The 27,871-nt window shown below is 51.6% G+C and overlaps 9 protein-coding genes across 9 annotated transcripts; 3 read left to right on the forward strand and 6 right to left on the reverse strand.

Moving 5' to 3' along the window:
• Nucleotides 1-946: 946 nt before the first annotated feature.
• Nucleotides 947-1,817, forward strand: N7532_000868 (uncharacterized protein; the record flags this gene model as incomplete). The annotated part of the gene is made up of 2 exons (XM_056613372.1): nt 947-1,645; nt 1,701-1,817. The coding sequence occupies 2 exons, from the start codon at nt 947-949 to the stop codon at nt 1,815-1,817; spliced, it is 816 nt and encodes a 271-aa protein (XP_056480596.1).
• Nucleotides 1,818-2,756: 939 nt separating this feature from the next.
• N7532_000869 (DUF1349 domain-containing protein) lies at nt 2,757-3,449 on the reverse strand (the record flags this gene model as incomplete). The annotated part of the gene is made up of 1 exon (XM_056613373.1): nt 2,757-3,449. One exon carries the CDS (start codon nt 3,447-3,449, stop codon nt 2,757-2,759), a length of 693 nt encoding a protein of 230 aa, XP_056480597.1.
• Nucleotides 3,450-6,589: 3,140 nt separating this feature from the next.
• N7532_000870 (potassium channel family protein) lies at nt 6,590-8,791 on the reverse strand (the record flags this gene model as incomplete). Its single annotated transcript, XM_056613374.1, has 3 exons — nt 6,590-8,208; nt 8,265-8,403; nt 8,444-8,791. The coding sequence occupies 3 exons, from the start codon at nt 8,789-8,791 to the stop codon at nt 6,590-6,592; spliced, it is 2,106 nt and encodes a 701-aa protein (XP_056480598.1).
• Nucleotides 8,792-9,557: 766 nt separating this feature from the next.
• On the forward strand, nt 9,558-9,833 carry N7532_000871 (Na/H antiporter; the record flags this gene model as incomplete). The annotated part of the gene is made up of 1 exon (XM_056613375.1): nt 9,558-9,833. The coding sequence occupies one exon, from the start codon at nt 9,558-9,560 to the stop codon at nt 9,831-9,833; it is 276 nt and encodes a 91-aa protein (XP_056480599.1).
• A 5,148-nt stretch (nt 9,834-14,981) lies between these two features.
• On the reverse strand, nt 14,982-15,545 carry N7532_000872 (uncharacterized protein; the record flags this gene model as incomplete). Its single annotated transcript, XM_056613376.1, has 1 exon — nt 14,982-15,545. One exon carries the CDS (start codon nt 15,543-15,545, stop codon nt 14,982-14,984), a length of 564 nt encoding a protein of 187 aa, XP_056480600.1.
• A 955-nt stretch (nt 15,546-16,500) lies between these two features.
• N7532_000873 (uncharacterized protein) lies at nt 16,501-17,681 on the forward strand (the record flags this gene model as incomplete). Its single annotated transcript, XM_056613377.1, has 2 exons — nt 16,501-17,174; nt 17,234-17,681. The coding sequence occupies 2 exons, from the start codon at nt 16,501-16,503 to the stop codon at nt 17,679-17,681; spliced, it is 1,122 nt and encodes a 373-aa protein (XP_056480601.1).
• A 652-nt stretch (nt 17,682-18,333) lies between these two features.
• Nucleotides 18,334-19,405, reverse strand: N7532_000874 (putative 3-oxo-5-alpha-steroid 4-dehydrogenase; the record flags this gene model as incomplete). Its single annotated transcript, XM_056613378.1, has 3 exons — nt 18,334-18,713; nt 18,775-19,237; nt 19,307-19,405. 3 exons carry the CDS (start codon nt 19,403-19,405, stop codon nt 18,334-18,336), a joined length of 942 nt encoding a protein of 313 aa, XP_056480602.1.
• Nucleotides 19,406-19,885: 480 nt separating this feature from the next.
• Nucleotides 19,886-21,840, reverse strand: N7532_000875 (GMC family oxidoreductase; the record flags this gene model as incomplete). Its single annotated transcript, XM_056613379.1, has 2 exons — nt 19,886-21,475; nt 21,529-21,840. 2 exons carry the CDS (start codon nt 21,838-21,840, stop codon nt 19,886-19,888), a joined length of 1,902 nt encoding a protein of 633 aa, XP_056480603.1.
• A 2,625-nt stretch (nt 21,841-24,465) lies between these two features.
• Nucleotides 24,466-26,302, reverse strand: N7532_000876 (L-lactate dehydrogenase (cytochrome); the record flags this gene model as incomplete). Its single annotated transcript, XM_056613380.1, has 3 exons — nt 24,466-25,542; nt 25,615-25,928; nt 25,999-26,302. The coding sequence occupies 3 exons, from the start codon at nt 26,300-26,302 to the stop codon at nt 24,466-24,468; spliced, it is 1,695 nt and encodes a 564-aa protein (XP_056480604.1).
• Nucleotides 26,303-27,871: the final 1,569 nt, after the last annotated feature.

Here is a 27,871-nt window from a genome sequence, read left to right on the forward strand (position 1 = left end):
ATTGCGAGTAGGGCGTAGGGCGCAGGGCGCGATGGAGGGGCAATACGCGGTGATACCGGCGGATACCCTGCACCTGCCACCACCCACACACCGTGGCGGACGCGTACGGTATGGTGCAGAACGACCCCGCATAGATAAGGTTATTGCCGGCATCGGCCCCGCGATAAGCATCTTCGCATCAACAATTGAAGCTAAGAACAATGGAACATGACAACCCTGGGAAATGCCCACACAAGGAGACAAGGAACTACCACGGGGCAAGGAGCAGAGGCAGCCTTGGAGCTTGGAGAAGCGCACCATGGGGCTGGTCGACACCGTTCATGGGCGGAGTCAAGATGTCCATGGGCGAATCCGGCCGAGGACGATTTGGACTAATCCCAATCTGGATGCTTCGGCACCCGCAGCCCGGAAGAACAATGAGATGGCCTTGAGATTCAAAGGACCACATAAAAGGGGCAATGAGGGCCGACGGTACAGTCTACCGCGAAGGTGGCACTTCTCCGCTACAACTACAGAATGAAACAAACAAAGAGATTATTACTGAATGGAGTGCCTTTGTTTGATGGGATTCGAGCCATCTGAGTAAAGAATAGATCCACGATTATGATAACCGCACAGTGTGTTTCGGGGAAATTTGGTCTTTATTTATGACTTGATTCTGGAACAGGACAAAGACGTATAGGATTCTAATCATTCAGGGCCGTGACTATATATGGATCACTCGAGTCTTTCACAATGGGCGAAGGGCATGGGGCCTGAGATATAAAGCCTACCCATGGACCACCCGATATGGACGGCTTTCTCTTTCCTGAAACCTATTCCGATAGAATCGACCATGCGAGTTTTTTCTTTCAAACAAAGCATCAATTTTCGAGTTATCCGCCGTGACTGAGAATCAGAACTGGAATGTGAGAATTCATTCATCCACCTACAGTCCTAAGCAAACATGGATCAGGTCCTACACTGGGGTGGTCGCCAGCAGTGGCCTCGGGGACAACGAATAAACGGACCTTTAGTCAATCCTGGTGCAGGCTCTCGCATCAAGCCTCCCATGCATGGTTCAAAAAGGCCGTCGAAAAGTGGGAACGAAAACAAGCACCCCCTAGCTCAGCATCAAAATCACCGCCACGGCCGCCACCACAATCACAAGAATCACCATCAATCCAACGATGTGCAGCAAGGTAGCCTCTCTGGTAATCTTCGCAGCGAAGGCCGCTCTCAGATGCCGTCTATTTCTCAGCAGTACTTACCCAAGCAGCAGTTCAACTTACACCGACGATCATCCCCCAACGGACGTCAAGGCCCACGTCACCAGAGTATGAATCATACGCAAAACACCCGTCAGCCTCTACGCCACCGACCTTTTGAGGGGGTGAGTAACTCTAATCAAGGACAAGGCCCGAGACGGGGTCGAAAACGCAATCGCCGCCTGGACGAGACATGGAGTGATCCGGGCCCCGGGGGGAGACAAAAATCAATTCAACAGTACAGTGATCAGCAAGTCTGGCAACCATATCACTACAACTGCAGCCGGGAACAATTCCAATCCCAATATTCGGTTCGAGATCAATCGGATCACGAGGAGGAATCGCATTCCCCCTTGGTGCAATACGAGTACCTCCAGACGGAATATCTTCCAGACGTGGTAAGTGTATCCCCCCAGGCCCTTGTTTTTGGAAGCTTGCTAACATTCTCGACAGGATGGGGACATTGAGATGCCGGATGCACCTCCCCTTTATGAGAAACTCCATACCAGGCATCCAGTCGATCACTCTTCGTCCAGGGATAGAACGCAGTGGCTCAAAACTCATCACTAGATGCTCAAGGCAATTGCCGACCGTGCGTTAGAGACGAATGAGATCAACGTGGGATTCTGAGGGTCATATACCATTGCAGGGTGCTCTGGCAAACTAACTAGGCAGCAGGTTGAAGTAGTACTCAGTGCTGTCGATCGATGCTTTTTTTGGACCATAGATGTTTGTTTTAATCATTAATCGCAGGGTCTAGTCATGGGGTACTTCATATAGGCGGCAGACGTGGCTACGTGAGGAACGAGCGCCTCAAAATGCACCAAATATTACAGTAATATTCGAAATCAGTTTACCCCATACACTCACACGAATTATATCCCGAACCCTGACTTGAAAAACGCTAGCCTATATGTGGGTTAGCAGCGGATCCCCCGCTTCCACGAATAGACCTAGTATGTTATGTGACGCTCACAGAACCTGTCTTGGCGTACTTTGCACGAAACTCCAATACGCCTGCTACCTACCCTGCCCCTCCTTCCGTGCTGTTAGCTTTGTCCCTGTGCTTTCCTCTCGAGCGAGTCTCAAGCTGCACCGCGCAGCATGGCGCCGAGACCCCCTCCATCCAAGCTACACTTCATCCACGATATGATGGAAAGCCAGTCACTCACAACCTCTCAGATGGCCGAAGAAGCTGACTGCAGCAGACCGACGATCAGAGAGAGATATTCACAGAAACTCGCGGCAGTTTGAGCGTCCCCCAACGAGGAATTAGGTCAGGGCCTACAAGCTCATAATGACTGCCCTTTGTGGTATGGGGACCAGTGGGACTCTCCGTGAGTCAGATATGTCATGTACATGTATTTCTATGTCTTATTTACGTCGAAGATGGGATCCCTCTGCCAGATGAGTTCCACGCATCACAAAAATGTCAATATCGGCTTTGAGATTGTTTCAATTTCAATCGCAAGTGATAGAGAAACATAGCCGAGCAAAGGTAGTCGAAATTCAGCTCTTTGTTTCCAAGCTGAACAATTTGAAGGTAACGGCAAGGGTATCAAACTCATGACCCACTCCAGATTCCCGAGTTGGCTTGGCTGCATAAATTCCCACGTGCATATGCTCTGAGTTGCCTTCATTGAAAGCCCATGTAACCTGGCGCAGAGACCGTCGCCTAGTTCCCTCTATCACATACACCCAAGCGTCTGACCCATCACGAACGATTTCAATAGTTGCGTTTCCGGTATTGGAGTCCTGCAACATCGGGCTCAAGCTCCAATCGGACAGTCTGTCTGTGCCGACAACGCCTAAGTAGGGCGCTCCGTCGGTAAACTCGACTCCCGCCTTGATCCACTGCAAATAGGTGTGTTCTTGCCGCTCTGGAAAAGTAATGACAAGGCCGCCTTGGTCGTAGAGTGTCTTCCAATTTGCTTGAACAGTGACATTCACGCTTTGAAAGTTGCTGGTTTCAATGCTAGTGTACAGATAAGGCGCTGTGAAGTTGTCATTGTTTATGGAAGGCCTCCAAATGTCGGTGTCTGGTGGAGCGTGGATAGTGATAACCTCCCTGATTGGAGAGATTGTAGACGCATTGTAGTTAAGCCACTTCCACTGACTTTCGGCGGATGTCGCGTGGAGTGTGGAAGCAAACGTCGCGGTCCAGAAGAAAACCTGACGCAGCATGAGTCGGACTTGGAACATTTTGATAAACATTAAACCAAGAAATTCACGAAAGAAGATTGGGGTTTTCAAGATTCTGGTCGCGGTTCACGGCTTTTATTGTCCAGGAAATCGGGAACATACGGTGAAGACGGACATTTATCGGCATTCGTTGAAGGGACGTGACTCACGCCAACTCCACGCACTATGATTGTTTGTACCTAATAACAAAATGTAACTGTGCTCCGACCGTATCTGAAGCCCTTGGAGATTAAGGAGTCTGGTATAGATCGGTCCATATACGCACTTCCCTGTAGATTAGTGCCAAACCCAATCAATTTTCTGCTTAGTTCCCGATATTTTTCCGGAATATGTTCCTAACTGTAAGCGACTACTGGCACTGGTGGTCCACCAGGCTGTGGAGCTGCGATCATCATTTAAAAACCAGGTGCAAGAGAACATTTGTCATTTTCAGCTAGTATAATGCAGAAACACAGAGGTACTGCAATGAGTCGGGATTAAAGGTTTTCCGGGAGACACACTTCTTTCCCATGTAGACAGTGTCTAAAAACGTGGGCTGGTCCACCGCGAAGCTTCTACGGTTATGAGTGCCAAGCTTGGTCTAGGATTGTTAACTTCCGATAACTCACCCTTCCTGACCCAGCTTCCTGTCCGCGGGTGTTGACTAGTTAACAATGTTGGCATTGTGGCAGTACGTAGGGGCCATTTATTTTTCTTGGCGGCTGTTGCGTCAAAGCTGGATGCGTTTGCCTCTCACGTCTCGTTCCATGGGGGTATGCCAGGATTGATTTCATGAATATATTTTTGTTCAGGGACCTCTAGCGTTTGTGTACAAGCCTGTCGAATGCCCTTGTCCTTTTAGTCGTCTTCACTTCCTAGTCGCAAATTTCTTGGGGCCCCTCTCACCCCTCAACCCACAATATATGCTGTGAGGACACTACGGCGGGCCTCATCCCTTGGTGTCCGCAATTGCCGCAGCAAATAGTGATGCAATGCTCGTTCGGCATGATTCCATTCTCGTACGTCCGCATTGCAGAGGTATCTAGGGGTTGGGGGATACAGCGAATTCTGTTCCCATGGTCGAAACTGTTCGGTCTGTGATATATAACTAATCGACGTGATACGGGCTTTTGGTTATATTGGAAGCCCTCGAAAGATTCACGTCAGCTTGAGTGGTAATAGACGGAGGCTGGTAACGAATGAACATCGCAACAGAGAAGAGGAGACATGGAACAAATAGCAGGGTGGGTAACTAGGTGCTTCAAATGATATGTCTTGAGTTGATAGCGCTTCTTCCCTTTTTTGCTGATGATGTACTGACACCCAGCTTAGGTTCAGGTGGGCGTTCTGTCCATTTGACAGCCTGGCTCGATGCCGTCACGAGGCAGCTATGGAGGAGGCTCTCGTGTCTTTGCCGCGGAACCTACATGAGACATACCGCCGTATGATTGCAACCATACCGACGGAGCTAAAAGACGACGCGATACGCCTCCTACAATTCCTAGTGCATTCCCAGCATCCTCTCAAACTAGCCGAGGCTAGAGAAGTACTAGCGACGCAGATAAACAACGATGTGCGAGGGTTTGACATCAAGTGTCGACTTTTTTGTGAGACTGATGTTTTAAATTATTGTCCTAGCTTAGTGACCGTCTCCCATGCCACCGAAATAGAGTTGCACCTTGCCCACTTTTCTGTCAAAGAGTACCTTCTCGGACAGAAATCATTTCGACATCACGACTGCCAGCATTTCCCTTACGATGACCTGCTTGACCTATCTTACAGACATTAGCGGTATCCAGGCAAAGATCAGGCGAGATTTTCCGATTGTAGGATATGCGGCGGGACTCTGGATAGATCATGCTGCGTTAGCTCAGGCTTCCGATGATGTAGTTCGGATGGTAGTCAAGTTCCTAGAAAAGGAAGCAACATTCCAACGATGGGGTCATTTGTATCAGGCTGTTTATATCTGGAACGATGGCCCTGGTTTTCCGCGTGCTTCCAGACTTTATAATGCTTGCTGAGTTGGGCTCAAAGCGCCTGCACGAGTTTTCATTGATAGGGAGTGAACGTGAATGCGCAGGGGGGTCTCTACGGCAACGCTCTCCAGGCAGCCTCATATTTAGGCGATCAAGAGATTGTCAAACTGCTCCGAAAACGTGGCGCTGTTACACCATCAAAGCAGTCCGGCTCTAAGGCTCAAACAACGCAAAGAGACTCCGTCTCATAGCTTCTGAACATTCTGATCGATTTCGATAATCCGTTCATCGTCCTCCAACGTAGTGTCCAGTTATTAGCTAGCTGCATTTCTCACCCCTCTTACTACTTTGTGGATTGTAGGTGTTGCTAACGGCGGCATATCCTCTCCATTGGATATTGGGTCATATACCATAGCTGCAATTGGCGGAGAGGATATGTCGATATCCATAGATATTGAGGATGTTGCCGCAGTCTAGGTGTTGCTAGTTAAATTCATATCAATTTGCGAATACAGTAGTTGGTTGATTGATTGATATAATTTACCCTTATCCCTCACAGTGGAAAGTGTTATGCACGATACAACTATTGTTCCAGCTTGAATCTAACGGAAACATCTAGGGTGCGACCTTACGCAGGTCAGCATTCCCCCTTTTTGCCGAGATTATGGAGGACCATGCATACCCAAAGCAGATGTTGAGATAAACGCCATCTACAAATTCTCAGACCGGACTTGTATAGTATTTGGGTTATCTGCGCTGTGATCCAGAAGAAAAGCTCTTGCAGATGTACCTGTTGCCGAACTCCAAGGAGTACGCCCTTACTATAGGAGAGCTTCCTGTCATTCGACCGAAATCGGATATGCGGCCACAACAAAATCATGTCGATCATTGTCTGGACCAGGAGGCACTGGAATGGTATAGTACCAACCTTGGTCGAATCCGCGAGGTTAAGTTCGGTCCCCTTGATCGACGTGTTTCAAAACGTCTCGGTTCAGTTAAACAGCTGCTAATGGATACGAAAGGCGACTCTTGTTGATAGTGGTTTTCATCGAGTTATAAGAACGTAGTGTATTCTAAAGCCTAAGGAGACCAAGTTCGTTCATGTCGCGCATTGACAGGTTCAAAATATACAAGATAATATGTACATACTTGCAATCTGGTAAACAATATTAAAAGCGTAAGAGGCTACGAGTTATTCCCCTCTTGGGAACCAATATCTACCTCTTTCGTCGAGACATACTCGTGTCTTTCCCAATCGATCTCTTCGTTCTGGAGGGGACATCTTTTGCCGTGCATGCTGCTACACCGAATCATGCTCTCACACAAACGATCCAGGATCCACTCAGACTCCGATTGCTTAGACATCATCGGTGTCCATTCGCCAATCCAGTCCCAGTGTAATCTCCCATACTCATCCTTGTCCATGTTCAGTTCACCTGGATGAGAATGGCTGAGCTGAATCATCTTCATGAATTCCGCCCATTCTTCATAACTGTACTGATTTCCACCATCTAACGCATCTTGAGTTACCCGACGAATGGCATATGTCAATTTCTGGATGACGTCCATGTCCGATGGTCTCCACTCCATGCCCGATTTAGCCGAGGACGGAAACGGTCGTTCTGGCTGCGACCACGAGGAAGACTTGACGTGTTTTTCATCAGCAGATTGGGAGATGTCACTATTCTGTTCAGCCTCGCGAGTCCAGCCGATTTTCAGAACGAGAGGGATTCTCATAAACCGTGAGTGCTTCAGAGGGGACTTGGAGAGGTTCGACCATCCCGCGAGCATGTTCGTCGCGCGTTGGAATGCGGAGATGAATGTGTCGCTCATCACGGAGATGAGAGTGGTCATAGTCGGGACAGCTATCAGTGACCAAAGAACAAAGAAAGCCCGAGCTGAGTTTGTGTTTGGAGTGATATCGCCGTATCCAATAGACAAGAGACAGACGAAGTTGAAATACAAGGCGTCAAAGTAAGTCAGCTCAGGCTGTAAAGTGCAGAAGACCAGCGCGCCAATTGTCCAGACAATTGCGAATGAGATCAGGCATTGGACAAGGGTGAACCAGCGACGGAAACTGGCGACCTCGTTCTGGATAGTACGCATTGCATGAAATCGGTCTTTCTCTTCACTCGAGACCTGTTTTCTTCGTTGGCCTAACACAGTGTGAGAAAATGCGGTCGTAGATGTGTTGGTGAAAGTTTCTTCGCTATGTTTTGACGGGGACGCGCTCTCTGATGTTTCTGAATGAATATTCACGGTATTTTGGCCATGGGAATGGACATTTTCCGAGGTAGGGGAAGTTTCGACCAAGGCTCTTCGTTTCCGATCGATTCTTTTCCGCACGACGTTGTCATCTTCTATTTCACCGAAGAACTGGTTCATACTTCCGATGACGAGACCGAGCATCACGATGCCAAAGACGGCATAGGGGAAGATAATTCCCCGAGCCACGGGAGTCTTGGCCAGAATGTCGCCGAATCCGAGAGTGAGGATCGTAATATCACTGAAGTATAAAGCGTCCGAAAATGAGATCCCAATGAGTTTCTGGAAGATGGCTGCTCCCACTACCAGCCATACGGCTAATGCAGTGGTCTGCAGAATCAGAGTTCGCTGACTGTTGGAAAGCGCGAAGTGCTGCGGGTAGTGGCCCAGTAAATAACCGAGGAGATTGATCGTCAGAATCAGAGTGTTGAAAAAATAAAGACACGCTGCAATGACGGCAAAATAGAATGCGGTGGTGTATAACTGATGAGGAAGAGCCGGGGGGTGTAGATGTGGACGGCCGATGTGATTCCGATCAACTAAAGGAGTCAGTGTTCATAGACAATAATTCAATTCCAATGTTCATTCAACTCACAATCCCCGTTGCTAGCCACCAAAGTACGATAGATACGGGCAGTGCGACGATGTATCGCACCGCTTGAGTGAAATTGCACAAAAGAAAGATATTCCCTATTACGCCGCAGGCGAGGGAAGTCGCATTGAGTGCCACAGACCTAGAATTCAGATCTTAGCATGAATATGGCTCTCTCGTACCTTCCACCCATACCACGTGAGATCATCATATGGGACTTGAAGCGGAAGCCCGTCATTACCGGTCTTGTCGTAATGTATCGTACTTCTCCAAGGCATGGCCAGAGCCACAATCGACATCACATTGGCAAAAGGTGCGGTGGCCGCGGCGATTAGTGGGATGGCTGTCGACGCAAACCACCAGGCCCGAGGTTTGTCATCCTGGATTGGACGCGGATTGAATTGGCTCCGGAATCTCTTCCATATTGACTGATCCGTCTCTGAAATTGAAACCTGGTGAGCCGGTGGGCGCGCTGTAGCTGTAGCTGTAGTTGGGCCTGGAGGTGTGTCTGGACGTGCGTCTGCCTCCATGCTCTATCGGAACCGCTGATCAAACTTGGCCGAAGTGTCTTGCAAGTGCAAGCTCCGAAGGAATGACCCCACCAGAACGAATGACGGACGCGGAGCCAGATACTCCACACACCTAGCGGACGTGCTTACGATGTCTCATGCGCTGGCAATGAAGCAAAATTTAAACACGAAGAAAAAGAATCAAGGGGTGGTTAGGAAATTTGGATTTACACGTAAGTGGCTTTTCGTTCAACACACTATACCAAATCGGACTCGCTACTTTTGAAGTCCTATCAGATTAGATCTATGCCTCACTGAAGTGGGTATATGCGGGGCGGCTTAGTCTACCCTTGGAATAGTGGAAAACTAGAAAACTTTAACTGTGTGCCAGTCCAAGGATTTCTTGATGGATTATCTTTTGTGATGCACCGTTAGAATGGATGGTCCATTCCGCCTGGCATTAAACACTATCGTACCTCGTACTCGGTCTCTGGTCTAAGCTCCCAGTTGGAACACGGATGAGTGCACGGTCGGACTAGGTCTTGGCAGCCATTCCTGACCACGTTTTTGACGGCACCCCGTGAGTTCCGCTTCCGGGTCGCGCTCGGCTAGTTCTAGAGGACGTGGCAGCTTACCCTCCAGGTCTGAGGCGTCCAAGGGATGGAGGGAATACCAAAGTCAGTGACTCCTGAGGAAAACCAGGCATTTCGCTCTTGGTAGGTGTCGCTTACAGACCAAATGGAGCAGACTTTATCCGTCCCAGAGACAAGCCGAGTGCAACCACAAAATGCGTAAGCCTGCTCGTCCGGGTCTTGCTCAGACGCCCAGCTTCCCTACAAGCCATGGCCGTCGGCACATGTGCACGCCCACCGGTCCCCTGCTCTCCGTTCTCATTGTCACGGGAAAGTTTGCGGATGACAACGTCCCCGGGGACCTCCAGGATCTGATCATTGCGGAGTCGGGCGCCAATGACGGGCTCGGCCACACATTCTCTCCTTTTCGCTCTACCTCGTCAAGTACGTGGGCTCAGACGCCGCGTATGGCGGTGCCGGCGCTGCCATAGGCCTGTGTTTCGGCTCGGCTTCACCTGGGAATGCACAATATTCCTCAACGTCTTGTACGGCGCTGGAGTTGGCTGGGTGGGCAAGGAGCAGCTGCTGCAGTGGGCAGAGGCTGATTATCACTCTAATTAAATTCAAACACGAAGTCAATCGAAAGACACGCAGAGAAAGCACAAGAATAAATTTCACATCCAGCCATCCACCGTGAAAGATTTTGGCAGGTTACCGTAATTTAACGTATTCGGTAAGCGAGTCGGCCACCTCCATCCGATTTCCACGACTAGGTGAGATTCAAGCACCTTTTTACCAACAAAACAATTGCATTTCTATACAAAACTAATCACTAGGCGGATTAGGACACCTAACCCTAGTATGCCCCCGAATATGACAATTAGAACACTGCGGTGGCGCGCGTACGCGTAGTCCAACTGCAGGAAGCCCTGGATCCCTAGCCACAATATCTTGAGCTTCAAAGACCTGATTCTACTGTAGAAATCGTTCCTGGCCCTCCTGAATAGAAAAACCCTCTGCAGCAATAAGCTGCCTAGTAGACTTCTTCCGCTTTTGAAGCTGTTTCTCATGTACAGCTCGTAAATCGCGAATTTCTTGACGCATAAGAACTGCCTCATTTAAAGCAATTTCATTGCTTTTAATGATTTTGTCCAATCGAACCTCTAATGAAGAGGTAGGACTTTGGGAGCCTTCCTGTACGCGCCTCTGAAGCTTTCTTTTCACTATAGATGCCTGCTTCTCGAGCTGCCTGGTGGTATAGGGGTGTCTTAGGTACTGAATTGGTTGACCGACTGCCTGGTGGTGTTGGTGTATTCAGCTGAATATTAAGCTGGCTAAGCACCCTCTCTGGGTTATATGGAACTAGCACAGTAGCAGAGAAACCACTGCAGATATTGCTAGTAGTATAGATCTCTGTACGCGCCTGAGGGAAAGCTTGAAGGAAGTCAAGCTTGTCGATATGATTAAACCCAAGGCGCATTCTCTTCTCCACTAGGTGTCCGTATGCACGCTTTAATGGTGAAAAACAGCCAACATCCAGAGGTTGCAGTAGATGCGAAGAATGAGCAGGCATACAGATAGGAATAATACTATTCTCACCGCATATCTGGTCGAACTGAGGTGTTAGATGACTGCCATGGCCATCAAGAACTAGGAGGCGATATTTCCCATTTGTACGGCCAGTAGTAGCAGGAATAAAGAGATTCTTAAGCCAGCGAAGGCTTATTTCATCACTAGTCTCCAGCCATTTGGACTAACTTCAATCCTCCAGTCGTGTGGTAGATTGCTCTGATACCAGCCCTCTATATGGACCTTTCCTTTCTAATGCATGGTGGAAGGGCCCATCCAGAGGCACTAATACACTCAATAGAAGTAACCCATTCTCGATTCCCTGGCTCTACAAGAGGCGTTCTCTCGTAGTAGTCAGCTCTAGTAACTACTCGGGCAGTAGCTACTAGGCCCATAGCAAAACCAGTCTCATCAAAGTTGTAGATATCTTCAGGTACAATCCCATGCTGCATTATGGTAATTTGTACGCAATTAAACCACTCCTTTATAACTTTAGTGTCCTCACATTGAGCACGCCGATAGTCATATCGTCGAGAGAAGCATGTCTTTAGTTCATCACGTCGTTGGATGAAGTTGTATACCCATTTCTCTCCTACTGTTTGAATAGGTGTGGTATTTCGCGCTGTTGTGATATGTCGTATCGTAACGGAATCAATTCCTAACCTCACGGAATTACCAGCTTTGATTGGAAATCAATCTGGAGGTCGCATGTGTATATAAACCCTCAAGTTTTCTGTCCAGAAGAAATAAGCAATCTTCCTTTGAATTACAACATGAGGGACTGTCGCTCTTTTTCGAACGAATGAAAGAATGGCGCTGTTTGACTGCCGCGGGCCTTCGTCCAGGAAAGTGGCGAAGGATAGACATCCATCCGAGCTTTTGGGTATCCCTTAGGTCTAACAACAGATGTTCTTCTTCGGGCTTTCACTTTTTTTGCCGCAAATAGCCATCTTTTTGTAGTGGAAAATTCTTTATCAGTCTCATCAGTTGCCATATTGCTCGTTGCAATAATGCCGTATGTGTGTTGGAGATCTTTGATTGTGTTCTGAATCACGGCAAGATTTTCCTTGCAAGTACCTCCGTCGACCAAATCATCTGAGAATTGGGCTTCAGCGCTGGCCAAACTGTGGAAGTGTTTCAGGTATCGTAGGAAGTCCCTAATGCTGGCGTGCTTATATGAATGGCCTTCTTCATCCTGAGACGGGCGTTCATCTTTTGGATTGCCTCTTCTTCTCGTCGACGACATTTTCGTATCTGCGGTGGTAGAATAGCGGGTCTGGAGTCGTTTCCGAGAAGAATGAGGTCCCTCAAGGGTCCTCTTCTTTCCTCTTACACTAGGCTGCGTATGCACGTGCTCGCTTCCTTGTTTGGTTGGATCATCGTGAAATATGTCAAAGATCCTTGATGTCCCAGGCCCATCTAGACCAGTCACGGAAGGGCTGCTGCTAACTCGAGAGGAAGGGTAGAGTGTGACCTCCTCAGGGTAATCGGGGTAATTATCAGTGGTCGATACGTCGCTAGCAGAGGCTTCTGGTAGAATTTCTTGGGCAGATTGGCTATTTTGTGACACTAACGTGATTATGTTAGATTACCTGAAATGAAAATTGGTATGTCTAAAGATTGATACGTACCGAAGTCCTCTGTTCCATCCCCATCATGTGGCCTGTGTTTCCACAGCATGTAGCCATTTGGATCGCATCGTTCTTCGACAGTAATGAATTGTTCTGGTATCCTGGAAGTGCCGATTTCAGGACCATTATCCGAGCATTCTCTGGACGTTTCCGTGGCCGGTTGCCAAAATCTTTGATGATTTAGCGTCACCATAATGACGATAGGGTGGCGTAAATTGATCAGGGAACTGTCGAACCAGGAAGTCGAGAATGGAAATTCCGAATGAAAGATGTATTCCAGACATTCGTGAAATGGGGGACAGTCGTGGCTATTTATACTTTGTTTGTACCGTCGTGCTCATCGAGGTCCCAATATGGGGGAAGAGATATTATCAAAAATCAACTTCTGCTCAAGCTGCAAATGGCTAGAGCTGAAATTGAAAACACACCAGCTGATACCCGACCCTACTCCACTGCAAGTTGCTGTAGCCAATTGAAGGGCCGCTCTTGCCCAGGATATACTAGCAAAAGGAGGTGCTCCTAGGAACTCATGTCTAACATGGACGTGTGATCAGCGATTAGACAGTAAATCATATTTGGTAGGTTATTGACGTCTGCCCACCTTCTCCACGTGGGGTAAATATGACCTATAGCTCATGGAGTTTGTGCCGGACTATAGTGATGGATGGCAATCCTTTGGTGAACTAATCCAGAGCATAGAGGCAGAGACAACGACGAAAATTCGTCTTTTAGAATTCGGTCAATGAAGCTTGCATTGCCACTGTGAAAGAAAGACGAAACAACGAAGGCAGAGTTCAGGGAAATCTCATTTCTCCTACAGAATGGCGGACCATGGTCGTTAGGCGATGAGCTCGAGTAAGCAAGCGCTGGAGAATAGATGCAGTGTGAGATCAAGTCATGTCTTCCCTCGAGCTCCTAGGAGTGACCGTAGGCAGCAAAGCGCTTATCCTCGGAGGATTATGAAACAAAGAAGGAAGAGTGACGTCGGCCAGTGGGAGCATCAGGGGTGAGCGATCAGGGTGCTCCGGGAGCAACTCCGGGATCGCTCAGGGTTGCTCAGGGAGCAGCTCAGGGCGGCGGCGGGACTAACTCAGGCTGGGCTCCGGGAGCCGATCGCTTCCCGAGGCGGCAGTGTTAACCGTCACCTTTTTTACTGCACTTTCATTCAATACGGGCCGCTCAATAAATCATTTGCGCTGAGCTCTTAGAGGTAGGTCCGTAAAGAGTTTTTACGGGTGTATTAGTCAAGGCGATTTCGAGAATGAGTGTAACCAGTTCCCGACAACTTGAAATATGTTGGCCTTGCGATCCTGGCTTCCGGGAATCTTAGCTCGATCGGCGAAGTCTCGGAGACTTTTCTTGCAGCGGGCCCCGTTACTTGCATGTACCCAGAAGATCTATGAGTGGGCAGATTGCTGTCGAACCCGGGGGCAGTATTCAATGGCAAGTTGCGTTTTCCTAATATATAGTCAGCCTTTAGGGCCTACCCTCGGACCGTAATTCCATTACCCAACGCCACCGAGCCCAAGGAGAGCGACTCTAGACCCTGCTGAGGAGGCTTTCTCCTGAATTTGGTCAATGATTTCACGCGAGAACAGGATCGTCGATAGAGATCCAGGGCGGGGTTCCGATCGTTCTGAAGGCGAAGGCCTCTGTCAGCTCATCGGGCTCGTCGGGGTTGTTCTTGCGGGTCCTTGAAATCCTACCTTGTTGCAAGTATATCGATCCTTGATTGACTCCCGCCTGGAATCCTGAGATTTGCTTGACCGAATGATATTGAGGCCATAGTCAAGATATTATGTAAAAGTGCTACGGTTCTTGCTCAAGAGTGCTGAACTACGTGAAGGAGCAGCTGTTCTTAGCCCCATTATCATGTGATCGCATTGGCAATGGGATATCAACTGATCTCCCGTCTCTGAACGGAAGATGGTCTCGGCTGACTTCTGTGGATGACAGGCGCAAGTCCCCTGTTCCTATTCGTGGCACTTCCCCTAGATGACTCGTCCCCCGGACTCAATCGATATACCTAGTCTGCACCATGGGGCGGTAGAGGAATATAGTGATTGTCAGCAACCCAGGGTAAGCAGTGAGGCTCAGCGTTAGGGTTTGAGATAATTTCTCCTGTGTAAAACATGGAAGCTTGTTTTGAATTGAGATGTACACGTTGATAATATAGACAAGATAAGTTTGAATGTAAACGCCTGGTCGTGATGCTGATTGCGATGAAGATGGTGGCAAGATGATGGTACAGTGAACGAATCCCACGTCGGAGATTCAACTCAAACATTGGTGGTGCATGGTGATCGTTGGCGAATGGAAGCTGCGGCAAAACACTCCTGAATGCATATGATGTACACGCGAAGATGGTCCGGTGAGAAACGTGGGGAATAGAGAACAGCGCACATGGTCGTGATCTGCAAAAAGGCGAATGGAGAACTCTCAATCATCCTCCTCATCCTCATCCTTTTTCTTTCCCCAATTCCAGACATCCCAGATATGTTCTTGGATCAGGTCACCATACCCCTTCCCTTCCTCGAGGGCTTTCTGCTCCTCTTGCAGCCGCCTTTCCATCCAGCCAGGAGACTCTCCGCCCATCCATACACGCTCTGCGATCCCCTGATCCTGCGCCTGCCTCGCCTTCAACTTCTCCAGCTCCTCTCCTACCGCCTCCTTTATCTGTGCCTCGCGGGCCGCGCGCAACCGCGCCTGGATTTCCTCCGCCCGATCGCTGGGAAGATCCCGGAGCACCCCTGGTTTGCGGGTGGGAAGGCGTGACGCGAGCCGCTCGACGATACTCCGTCCCGTTCTTTCGCGTGTGATATAGTTTGCGGAGATGCAGAAGGCACTCGCGTGCATGACAGTCAGGTAGTCAAACTTGCGCGGAGGGAGCGCAATGAGCACGGGCGATGCGACAAGGAAGGTCATTGCGGCATAGTTCTTGAAACGTTCATAGTCGGCTTGCCGCTGGGCGTGTGTATCCATTTGCGGGTCGGGCGACGCCATCTTGGTCGGTGTCTGGCGGTGATGAGGATGCGATCAAAGCAGTGCACTCGCAGGCCTGCAACTTCCGTCGGCGCGAACGAGGAAAATTTACGGTGGACCGCAGCCACCTAGGGTGCAAGTCAGGTGGTTACCCTACCATGGTTCGATGACTAATGTGGCACCCACGTGGTGCACGTCATCACATGACGGCTGGTACTGCGTTGGTACATCCTTCTACCACTTCTTGAGAAAGCCACTGGCAGTAAACAAATTCCAATAAGAAAGTCGGGCTGCTTCCTTCACTGTCCTCAGTCCCTTCAAGTATCTATGCGCTGCTACGCGCACTTCGCCATCTTCCCTCCCCGGAGGGACTTCCAGGTCCAACTTTGATCCTGCTGTGCACTCCGACCCGTCACGATGGGGCACCATGCTAAACATTTCCAATTATGGAATGTATAAACCGCCGGAGTGGCCCGGGTCTCGACCGCACCGGAGGATTACCCGGATTCTAGATCAGTAGGGCGTTCACAACAGCCAGTAAGGCGCAGCACGGGAGATGATACCAGATGCTTGTCGCACAATGAGCGTGGCAGAACTAGCTTCTTCTGGGGATTGAGCGCCAGAGGCCTGAAGAATAGCCTTCAAGCCAGCCGGTGTGCTTCATGAACCACCGATCACCTGACCGGTCAGAAGGTCTATCTACCGCACGCCTTTTCTGGAATTGATGGTAGCTTGGCGACGGTAATGCGGATTCCAGGGTGGTTGCTGTCCAATATGGGGAGGTTCGGTTGCTTGTCTCCGATTCCGTGTCAAGATGCCATGGCATGAGCTAACGGTGCTACATACTAGGAAGTTCGGTACCTTACGTTCGGAGATAGCGGTCATCAAACACCAAATTATAATATAAGATACCCAGCTTTTTTCAATTTGAATCTCGAGATTTATCTCTGATTAACTTAATCATACATTCTCCGCCATGTCCTTCTTCAGGAATTTCTTCGGCACCTCTGCGACTGCAGCAGAGGTGACAGATACGAGCAAGACGCCTGTCCGCGCTCTGCCGGCATCCTGGTACACCTCACCGGCAATGTACGACTTGGAACGACGGTCCATCTTCTCCCGCAAGTGGCTTCTTACGACTCACAAAGCCCGCGTCCCAAATGCCGGGGACTGGGTTCGATATGATACTGCTGGCTATGAATTCATCGTGGCCAAGGATCATCAGGGCGGAGTGAAGGCTTTTCTGAGTAACGACCTCTCTCCGGTTCATGTGCATCTTGACCGCAATGGCTTTGTCTGGATCAATCTTGATGCATCCGAAACCCCGGAGGTTGCCTGGAAAGATGATTTTGAGGGTGTCGATGAGCAGCCTCGATTCGACTACTACAACTTCGAGGAGTATAACTTCGACCACACCTGGGATATGGAGGGCGAGTTCAACTGGAAAATCCTCGCAGACAACTACAACGAGTGTTACCACTGTCAGGTAGCTCATCCTGATATCCCTACCATTGCGGATCTCAACTCGTATTACGTCAAACCCAAGGATGGCCATATTCAGCATTTCGGCGCTCCGCGAGAAGACCAGATTGCGAAGGGGTTCCGCATTGCGACGACCTATTTCTGGCCGAACGCCTCCATGAATGTCTCGTAAGTGCATTCCAACCACCAAAGCCCCAGACTGTCACTCACTCACCTGCCTTATGCAGCCCAAACTTCTTCTTCATGCAGCGTTTCACCCCCATCAGCCCGACTCAGTGCATGATGCGATACGAAGTCTATCGCCATAAAGATGCCACCGACGAAGCGTTCAACGTCATTAGCGATATGTATAAGCGAATTATGTCCGAGGATAAGTACCTCTGCATCCACTCTCAGAAAAACCTAAACGCCGGTGTCTTCGTCAATGGCCTGCTTCATCCGGAGATGGAAATGGGCCCCCTCCACTTTCAAAAGACCGTTCGTGATGTTGTCATGGAACACCATGAGAAAGAAGAAAAGGCCGGCTATGAGATCTGGCCCGCATCGGAGCGGGCTTCCAAGAAGGCCCCCGGAACCCGAGAGGACCCCTTTGCTTTCCACACAGAGACGGACGACACTTACATGAGCGAAAAGAATGACTTGAACGTGACGGTAACGCCAGTCATGGCTTTATAGATTGCGAAACTCAATGAGAAAAATTGTCCCATAGCTTAGATTTAGAATTATTACTGCCTGGCGAAATGAACTATCAATTAGGCACCACATGATCAAAATGGAGCCCCGCTATACTGTCAGTGCAGAACGAAAGTGCGTGTTGATGACTGCGACTATAACTCGGTATCGCACTGTAGAGCCATAAGTATCCAACGGAAATTAATACAGCCACACCTCTTCTGCCTCAGAACACACCCCCTGTCTGAAACTTTAGGTACCTGTTAGTTCTTCGGCTTAGGTGTCCTCGCTGTGCGAGTCGAAGCATGAACTTTCACTAGGATTATTCTAGTCCGATCCCATTCATGTTGCATAGAGCATCACTTTCTAGAATAGCCATCTAGACAAATGATCACGTAGGTGACTGTGTAGATGACTAGGTAGCTGACTAGATAGGTGACTGTATTGAGTAATGAACCTGTCGGTTAGCAAGACTAATCGTCGAGGGGGTGTTTGGCGTCAAAATTGACATCATGTTTGATCAGGGTTATAATTCTGGATTATCTGAGCGAAAGTCATGACGGGGCTGTGGAAGTATCATTCTCCTTCGTATATTCGAATTTTAATATTTGCGGTGATAATCAGTACACATACGGCAGCATGAGCCATCGGCTCTCTATCTGTTCTCGCTGCTCCCGGTCGTCGCCAAATTTCTCCAAGTACCATTGCTTTGTGGTCCGGGTGGTGATGCCCAAGTTAATAGCCACAAACGCCAGACAGGCGAACAAGGTTTTATTGATCCATTGCCCCCGGGGGCCCCAATCAGCGCAAGCGACAGGTAAATAATACATTCGGCCCCATAGTGAGGGCAGACAATGGCGCGGAAGATCGGGTGGTCCGGGAGGGTGTATTTTTTGAGGGAAAACAAGAAGTGGTGGCAGTCATGTTGCATCCCCGACGCGACTAAGAAAAGCGGAATGCAAAAGAACGTCCGCAAGCTAGGAGCTCTGGTGATTTTCAGGTGATCGATGGTCAGGTTGAAGTTCATCAGTGCCTCTAGAGTTATTCGTCAGCCATCATAGTACTCTGTGATGGACGGATCCCACAAGGGACGAACCTGATCCTTCAATCCATATCGCAATTCCCGCCGCCAAATAGAAAGCCAACCCCAACAACCAGTGGGCGAACCACATCTTGGAGGTCGATGGCTTCGCAAAGCAGTACGACTCCCAGAGTCGTCGGGCGCCCTGCAGGGTCAATAGTATCCAGCAAATGAGCACCTGAGTCAGAGACATGGTCTGTCGCCGATGCTCTTCGTTCACGCGCGTGGCAATGGCTTGAAAGAGCGAACCGTGGCATAGCAGCTGCGCCGCCCAAAAGACCGAGGAAGCAACAGAGGCGATGTAGAACTGCGTGAAGTAGCTGTGTGGCACTTGCCAGGTCGCGAGATAGTCGAGGAGGCCGGACCGGGACGCGCCCTCTGCGGCGGTCGATCGGGATTCGGAGAGTGTTGGGTTCGCACGCGGGCCGTAGATGAGGAATCGAGAGCGTAGAGAGGCCGGGATGCTCACGGACACCGTCTGCAAAGGCCAGTTAGCGCATTAGCTCACGGCGCGCACGAGGGTGGGACGGCGGCATCCAGTGCGTACCGTCGCGGCGGCGAAAAGGAAGAACGCGCGCAGCGCATCGACGGCATCCATGCCGGTCGCCTCCAGGCCAGCATCGACGCCTTGCGCGAGGAGATCCATGGCGGATCAGTTGAGCCAACAGGGCCGGGAGGGTTGAGGCGTGGTCGCGAGTTGGCGCAGCGCGTCCACCGTCCCGAAAACAGGTCACGTGGGACGTCCGCACGGTATACGCAGTACACCTCGGACTCGGATACGGGAATAGAAACTACGTACGAGTTTCCATCGGCTAGTGGAAACCTGAATTGCTGGATGAGTGGGTGGAGTCACGCGATTACGAAAAAATTGGCCGAGGTGGCTGAGGGGACGGAGCGGCAAGATTCTTTGTGAGCTATCATCGTGAAAGTGTTGATCAAGAGCGTGCCTTTTAAGTTGGAAACAATAAATACGGGACTGATAGATTCTGAAAAATCAACAACGAGCGTAAATGCAGATTGATATATTGGGATTATCTATTACAAATAGAATACATGGGATAGCATGGAATGACCCTGGCTGTGCCTCGGAAGCAATATGTACAGTCACCAGATCCGGTAAACTCCCTTACGAGCTGGCCTTGAGCTCACTCAGGATCTCATCGGCGGCCTTCTCAGCCACCATGTAGGTCGACACCGCCGTAAAGGTACCGGGGATCTTGGGGTAGACGGACGCATCCACGACGCGGAGGCCCGAGACGCCACGAACCCGGAACTTGGAGTCCAACACGGCCATGGGGTCATCATCGGCGCCGATGGGGCAGGTGCACGAGGCGTGGTGGCCCCAGGCACCATCCTTGACGTAGGTCTCGATGTCCTCCTTGGAGGTGACGGCGGCGCCGGGGAGCACCTCGGTGACGTTGACGAGCTGGCGGTCGAAAGCGTCCCGAGCCAGCTCGATGGCTTCATAGAGCGCGGTCAGATCCGCATCGTAGTCACCCACGCCGGTGTCGAAGTAGTTGAAGGTGATCTTGGGGACCTCCAGCGGATCGGCGGACTGCAGCTTCACGGTACCGGCGGTATTCCGGGGGTGGGCCTTGAGGATCGCCCAGGTGAACCAGTTGTGCTCGTCGGTGGCATTGATGCTGTAGTCGGGGAAATAGCCACGGAAGTTGACGGGACCACCGAAGCAGAAAATGTCGAAGCTGTCATCGGCCGAGACGGAACTCTTGTACAGCATCGTCGCGGCGAGGCCGGGCGACGAGTAGATGCCGCGGTCCCCGAGGATGGGCGACTCCCAGTCGTTGATGCACTGGTCGGCCTGGTCATGAATGCTGAAGGTGCAGCCATCCAGGCAGGAGAAGTCCTCCTCGATCTTGCCCTGCACGGAAATTTCATAGTGGTCCTGCAGGTTGGTGCCCACCCCAGGAAGATCCTTGATGACCTTGATGCCAAACTGCTGCAACTCCTCGGCGGGACCGATGCCGCTCAGCTTCAGGATCTGGGGCGAGTTGTACACACCACCAGCCACAATGACCTCGCGCGAGGCGTTCACGGCACCCGGGGTGCCCTTCAGTGCCGACTTGGACATGGGGCTGGCCTTGTAGAGATGCTGGCCCTGGAGAAGCTCGACGCCCGTGGCGCGGGGCGGGTTGGCCGTCTCATCGAAAACGACCTTGGTGACGTGGGTGTTCATGCGCACATCCAGTGGGTACTTCTTGGAACCATCGTCATTCGTCGCATCGCGCACAGCAATAATGAACTCCCGGGCGCCGTTGCGGTGGGCGTCGTCGGTTGAGATGGGGATCTGATAGTAGCCGGGCTCGGTGTCGCGGGTCTTGGTGTCCGCATTGGCATCGCTGGCGAGGAGGGTGCCAATGTTCATGATGTTGTCGGTCAAATTGCCCAGTGCAAATGCACCACCCGTGAGCATGCTCAACAGTTGGGGGTCCTCCAGCACGATGCTCAGCGGCGCGGTCTCCGTCTGCAGCCAGCCGTCGTAGCCATGCCCTTGCTGGCCGGGCAACAGGTAGTGGTTGCGCTCCAGCTTGGTGAAGTACTGGCGCATGTTGTCGGGGGTCCAGGATTTATCGCCGGTGAGAGTGGCAATGTATTCGAAGTCGGACTGATGCGGGTAGACGGCGATCAAGGCATTGTGCGCGGTGCATCCACCGAGGGTGCCGGTCCGGGGATAGAGCGTGCCCTTCAACGTCGAGCCCTCGGGGGGTTCAGGCCCGTATACAAGCCACCATCGGGGGTGTCGTAGCTGGCCTTCCAGTCCCGTGCCTGGCGCTCGTCGTCTTCATAGTGGTGCACGAAAAAGTTCCACGCGAGCTTCTCGTCCTCGGAGGCGCGGGCCGAGTAGGCCGGGATGGTGTAGTTGTAGTTCTCGCCCTGGTCATCACCCGCCTCAATGAGCAGCGTCTTGTGACCAGCCAGAGCCAGACGGGCCGCGAGCGGACCACCACCGGCACCGGAGCCCACGACGACATATTCATAGTTGTCCGCATCGGCACTTGAATCGGCGGCGGTGGCCAGGCCGGCCGTGGCAGCCAGCAGGCCCAACAGATGGGATAGAATCATAATGAAAATAAAAGAGCGACTGATCGAAACGATGCAGGGCTGGGCGCTGCGGCCCGGCCCTCCTTTATAGGATCATCCACGTTGGGCATGGGCGTGGGCGTGGGAGTGGGAGACGATCGCCGTCCACAAAAAGCCGTTGCGAGCTCCAACTGTCACGGCGGGCAGTGGCGGCCCCGCGAGCTTAACCGAGCCCGTTTCCAGCAGGAAGGCCCGACCGATCGGCAGGTTAACCTCCGTCCCCCTCACCAAGGGCACCTCTAGGGTGTGTCTAGGGGATTTCGAAGAGAGCTTAGGGGACTCGACAGAGGAGTCTAATCATCCCCCGGCCAGTCCCCGGCGTCCATGGCTGCAGATCTTCCCCACGCCCTCGGCCATCACCTGTTTTAGGCCAAGGGCCACCGCCGGCGTTGGAGCGCCAAGCAGCGCCGCGCCTCAGGGGCAGCCCCAGAACCGGTGGGCAGGCACATTCGCTGCCCGCGTCCCCGTTGTCGGTGGAAGGAGTACTACTACGATATAGGGAGTAGTGCTTGGACTAGTCCTCGCACCAGCCCTAAGGTAGTACGATGTACGATGTACTATACTAGTCCCCTAGGGTATGGAGGAGCATCCCAGAAGGACTAATAGGATGTTTATCCCGGATCCCGCTGGCGCGCGGCACCCGCCCGATTAAACCCACATGTCAGTCGAGCCGTTCGGGTGGACCCTCCGCGGCCTCCCTGGTGTCGATCGGTTTGACAGTCGGGTCCCGTTCGGAACCATCATCGGATGAGGGTTCCAGAAAAGGGCATACTACTTGGTTTGCTGGCCGTTGAACAGGCAGAGCCCAGTCCTCATGGCATCAGGGGTCTCTCGCCTGCGAAGAGCCTCCACGGCAGCAGAGTCGGCCTCGTGAAACCGTCCTCGTCGATCGTCGCGCTCCGTCGTCTCGGCTGGGGTGAACAATATAGGCTCTGTGATCCATTACCAGGCGCAATCCCCAGGAAAAACAGGACATGAGACATCGGAAGCCGGTGTCAACCAGCTTTACGCGTCTGAGGCTAGTGGGAATAGCGGGAGGGCTGAGTCGAGCATCACGAGCAAGCGGGGTTGTGGAGTCCATCGTGCAGGCCAAATGCATGCAAACCCACTGTGGATGGGTTCCAGTGGCGGCGGACAAGTCCGTAGTCAGGGGAAGCAAGGCGCGACGGGGGAGAGCCGTTGCAAATTTCTCCTTATCGTGGAAGTGGCGTGTATTAGCTATTTCGATCCAACCACATTCCGGGCCACGGTAGAGCCGCGTCGGAGGGAAGGAAAAACAAAATAGATCGGTGTGCATCCGATCCAGCTGGTTAATGTGGGCTGGGGCTCCTAGCAGAGGGCGGTGGAAGAGATCGCCGCCCGCGTTGGGCTGGAGAGCTCTTGTCAAAGGCTGTCTGGCGACATTCCAAAAATCATCATGGTCAACCCGAGATGTGATACACTGAGGCTGGCTTGGAAAAAAACCTGTATCGTTGTAGAAAGAATCCATCAAGCCCCTGTATAAAAAGGATTGGAGGTAGAGAGGTACATAGTAATACTAAAAGTCCATCGTGCATATCGAAAGGATCGCCAAGCAATATGCTCCAGAGACGAAAGACATGTTTCCTTTCCCACTAGGGAAACCACTAGCGGTTAGTGGGGAGGAGTATGTATACAGGGTGGATGTGAGAGGGGATGGGAGGAGGTTGTATGAGTTGACATGAGCCACAAGGGTAAATGACGGATCATCTCCGAGCATCATGGTCCAACCTGCGACACAATCTGAAAGAAGCAAGATATTAAGAGCCGTTGAAGGCTGCGTCAACAGTAGGGTCTGTTGGGAGTACATTCTCTGGAATGTTTTGATCACCCAGCAGGATCCTGGGGTTGATCACCTCGGAAATGAACCGTGGTCAAATCCCGGTTCTGTCGATGCTCCTCCTCGCTGTCTCTGAGGAATCTTCCGGGAAAGTGTAGCATGTGGGGTATTTATGCTTTGAGGCGTGGACTAGAAAAGCCCCAACGTGGCTTTCTGAACCCTAACGGAATACTCGTGCATAATTTATCGGTCAGGATCTTGAGCTGGCCATTCCTCGGAGGCCACAGGGGTATTAACCAGGATCCGTGTGAAAAGGGATCCGACACTCGCTGTTGCACTTTGATCCCTAAGCAGATGCCATAAAATCCGCCCCCAAATAATGACTCAAAGCCTTAGAACCATTGAACAGCGGTCCAAGATAGCACCAGATAGCACGTATGACCAGACTATTGCTCAAAATTACCGAGGTCCCACCCCTTTCAGCGTAGGGCCCTGGAGGCTCCCAGTGCGGTGATCTGATCGATCCCTGCTTTGCATGTATTATTTACTATCGAATAGAGAGGCGACGCAATTTGCAGAGGTATACTTGCACCTCCAGTTTCGTCGATTTTTCCGCAATAGCAGGCAATTGCACAAGCGTTAGCCATCTGAGTGTACTGAAACTTAAGTTGATTGGGTATATAAATGTGTATCCGGGAGTGTATCTAGAATATAGACAGTGGCAAATCGTGCCCACGGAGGAACTCTTCAACAAAACAAAAGAAAAAAAAAATTGGTCATCAAACACCAGATCCTCTTTTTTTGTTTCATTACAGCTTGGGCTTCTCGTTGAACCGAGGCGCCTCCAGTGGATCATAGGCTCGGAGGCCGAGGGTGTCGGAAGGAATGACGCCCGAGTGGCCGGCCAGCAGACCGCGAGTGTCCAACAGGCTGGGGTTCAGATCCTCAATCCGGCTCGCTCCGACGAGACGCATATTCATCTCCATCTCTTCCTTCAGCAGCTGCATAGCGCGATCCACACCGTCCAATCCGTAGGACGACATCGCATACAGGAACGGCCGACCGATGCCAACGCCCTTGGCGCCCAAGCAAAGGGCCTTGAGAATATCCGTCGCACGGCGCACGCCACCATCCACAAAGACCTCGATGCGCTTCTCCCAGCCACGCTCCCGCAAGGCCGGCATGACCTCGGCGAGGACCTCAATGCCCGAGCGGGCCGTTTCCAGCTGGCGACCGCCGTGGTTGGAGAGGACCACGCCGTCGACGCCTGCCTCGACAGCCCGCAGCACGTCTTCCACACATTGCACGCCCTTGAGGACAATGGGCATGCGGGTAATCGATTTGAACCACGGGATATCCTTCCAGGACAGGGCCGGGTCAATGAAGGAGGAGATGGCACGGGCAGCGCCCTGGGATCGATCGACACTGTCGTCGCCGGACTGCACGTTCGAGCCGGCATCGGAAAACTTGGATCGCATGTCCTTCTCACGGCGTCCCAGCTGGGGCGCATCGACGGTGATGAAGAGACCTTTGCACCCGCGCTTCTCGGCGTGCTCCACGATTTTCCGGGTGATCTCCCTGTCCTTGTTCACGTACAGCTGCAACCACTGGACCTGCTCGCCCTGCTTGGCATCGACGATCTCGTCGAAGGAGCAGGAGGCCAGGGTTGGGATCATCTGGACCACGTTGTGGCGGTGCGCGGCCTTGGTGAGCACGACTTCGCCCTCCGGGTGGCCCAATTTGCCCAGCGCCGTGGCCGTGACATAGAAGGGGATCGAGCACCTGGCGCCCAGCATCGTGGTGGTCATGTCGATGTTCTCTACGTCCACTAGGATCCGCGGTCGGAACCAAATCTTGTGGAAGGCGGCATGGTTCTCTCGCATTGTCTGCACACATGTCGAGTCAGTCTGGAGGGATCACAGGTGAGCCCGCAGGCTGAGGACCAAGACGCAACGCACAATTTCGTCGTCGGCACCACTGGAGTAGTAGGCCCAGGCGGTCTTCTTCATGATCTGGCGGGCCACGGCCTCAAAGTCCATCAGGTTGTAGCAGGCGGCCAGCGGCGGCATGCGCGTGATGCGCTCCTGGCGGTCGGCTTCCTCCGGGTCGAAAACCTTCTCCTCCTGCTCCACGGTGGCCATGTCGACCTCGCCCAGGTGTTTGGAAGGGTCGAGGAACTTGTCGAGGGTGTCTGGGGGATGGATCGGGTCGAACTCTTCGGTCGCATCCTTGCCGGCGTACTTGAGGATGATCTTCTGGCCGCCCGGGTGTTCTGCTGCAAGGTTAGCAGGTGTCCGGGTGGGACTAGGGGGAATTGGAGCAGGAATGACGATGGAGCGTACCAGGGAGGAACTCGGTGACATCGTATGCTTTGCCGTGCACGATGACCCAGCATGAGTCCTTGGAGTTGTGGTCGGCGACGGCGGCGCCGGTCAGTTTGCCTTGGCTCATGATGAAGGAGAGTATGCACGAAGGGAGCCGGAAGTCTCTGGCGAGGAAGAGACAGTTGGACCGGACGTGGAATTTTTGAGGACGGGGACGGTGACGTCTCGGGCTAAAGGGGTCCGGGGGGAAGCTGTGCTTGCGGGGAACGTCGAGCTCTCGGCCGACTTGCAGCCAGGCACTCGGGCGGGCAACTGGGGGCATGCCGACAATACGTCGTTGCAGGTGGAGCTCCGGCTGCTCGTGGCCAGTCGCAACAGGCGGATTACTAGCAGTATTACTCTTGCTACGACGTACAATAATAGTAGTATTATTACTATTGTGTAGGGTAGGGAGGACATGAGCATTGCCATACCAGTCGTCAAGTGCTTCGTTCAAGGCGGGCTTTGCTGCCCCGAGAGTTGCCGCAAAAGACCCTCAGATGAGATTCACATTCGGGCATTGCGATGCAATCTGATCTCTCCGACCGGATCTCCCCCACTCACTACTGACCCACCGCATGCGAGAGATTTGGGCCGAGGCATTGCAGCCAAGCCTGAATTCGTTCTGAGTTTGCAATCGAGTTGACACTCGAATTATGCGTGGCTCCTCTTCGATAAATTAGGCCGAGGGCCATCTTACACGAACCAGGATCCATCGCTATCAGATTGATCAATGTAGTGCGGTACCGCAATGCGTATGGTGTTCGTCTTCGTGGATCTGCAACCGGTACCGACCGGAGAATAGATTCTCCGGTCGGAGATAGACGCGGTTGTTCCGGTCAGTGAAGGCTGCCAGTCACGAGATCCAGCAGTTTCTACAACCCCGAGAGAGGAGTCGGAGGTAGTCGGGCCATGGTGAGAAAGTGGCATAGACTATCCAGGCAGTAGAGAGTCGACGGGATTTATGGAGAGTCCTCGTATCGCCCACCAAGCTGCAATATATATTTCGAAATACCCGCTGGTACACTACAGGAAGGTTCGAAATCAGTTTCACCACTTTACTCTTGTAGATTGTGTTGAGATGAGGGATAGGATCTAGGAGGAGCGATGTGTGCATGCCAGCGATTGAGTGATATTGAAGATTGAAGATGTCTAAAGTAACCCCTGAATGGAAGCGTGCTTTACACGCTTCCCAATTGTCCGCGTTACCATATAAGGCTTAGTGCGTCTCAGGGGGGATGGCAAGATAGCCATCGGAGCCTCAGCGGCATTGAAGACTGCTGAAACTCAACAGATTGTTTCTCGAACCCTATCTAGAAATACGTTAATCTGTATCTCGCCTAGCCTTATTTCAGGGATCGAATTGTATCGAAGGATGGTATCACGTGAGACTGCGTCTAGCACATTACTCGAAATACTCGTACCATTTATACTGCCGCCTCATGGCCCCTCGTTGCTCGCTGGTATGACATCTTTCCGTCATCACCCTGCCCACTCTCGGCAACAATATTCACTCAAGCGCTAAGGTTATCACATAGTGCACACTAAGTCAATACATGATGGAAAGATCGTTCTGAGAAATTATCACATATGGCCGAAATCGCTACTGTGTGATATTTGGCACAGAATACGCGGTATGGTCTGGTACTGACAACCCTGGTTAGGTCAGTCAGTACAGTGTGGAACAGGCTTACTAAGTTCCATTCGGAATACTGAATCTCCGATTCAGTACGCTAATGTATATAAGACCGTATGCCCCAGATAGTTTTCAGAACCAGACAATCCCTTCTGTTGAGTTATCACAACTGTATATAAACATTTGATATTCCAGTAGCTAGCTTATCTAGCCATT

The sequence above is a fragment of the Penicillium argentinense genome (assembly GCF_028826775.1).
Source record: "Penicillium argentinense strain IBT 30761 chromosome Unknown utg000001l_segment0_segment0, whole genome shotgun sequence".
Classification (NCBI taxonomy): Eukaryota; Fungi; Ascomycota; class Eurotiomycetes; order Eurotiales; family Aspergillaceae; genus Penicillium; species Penicillium argentinense.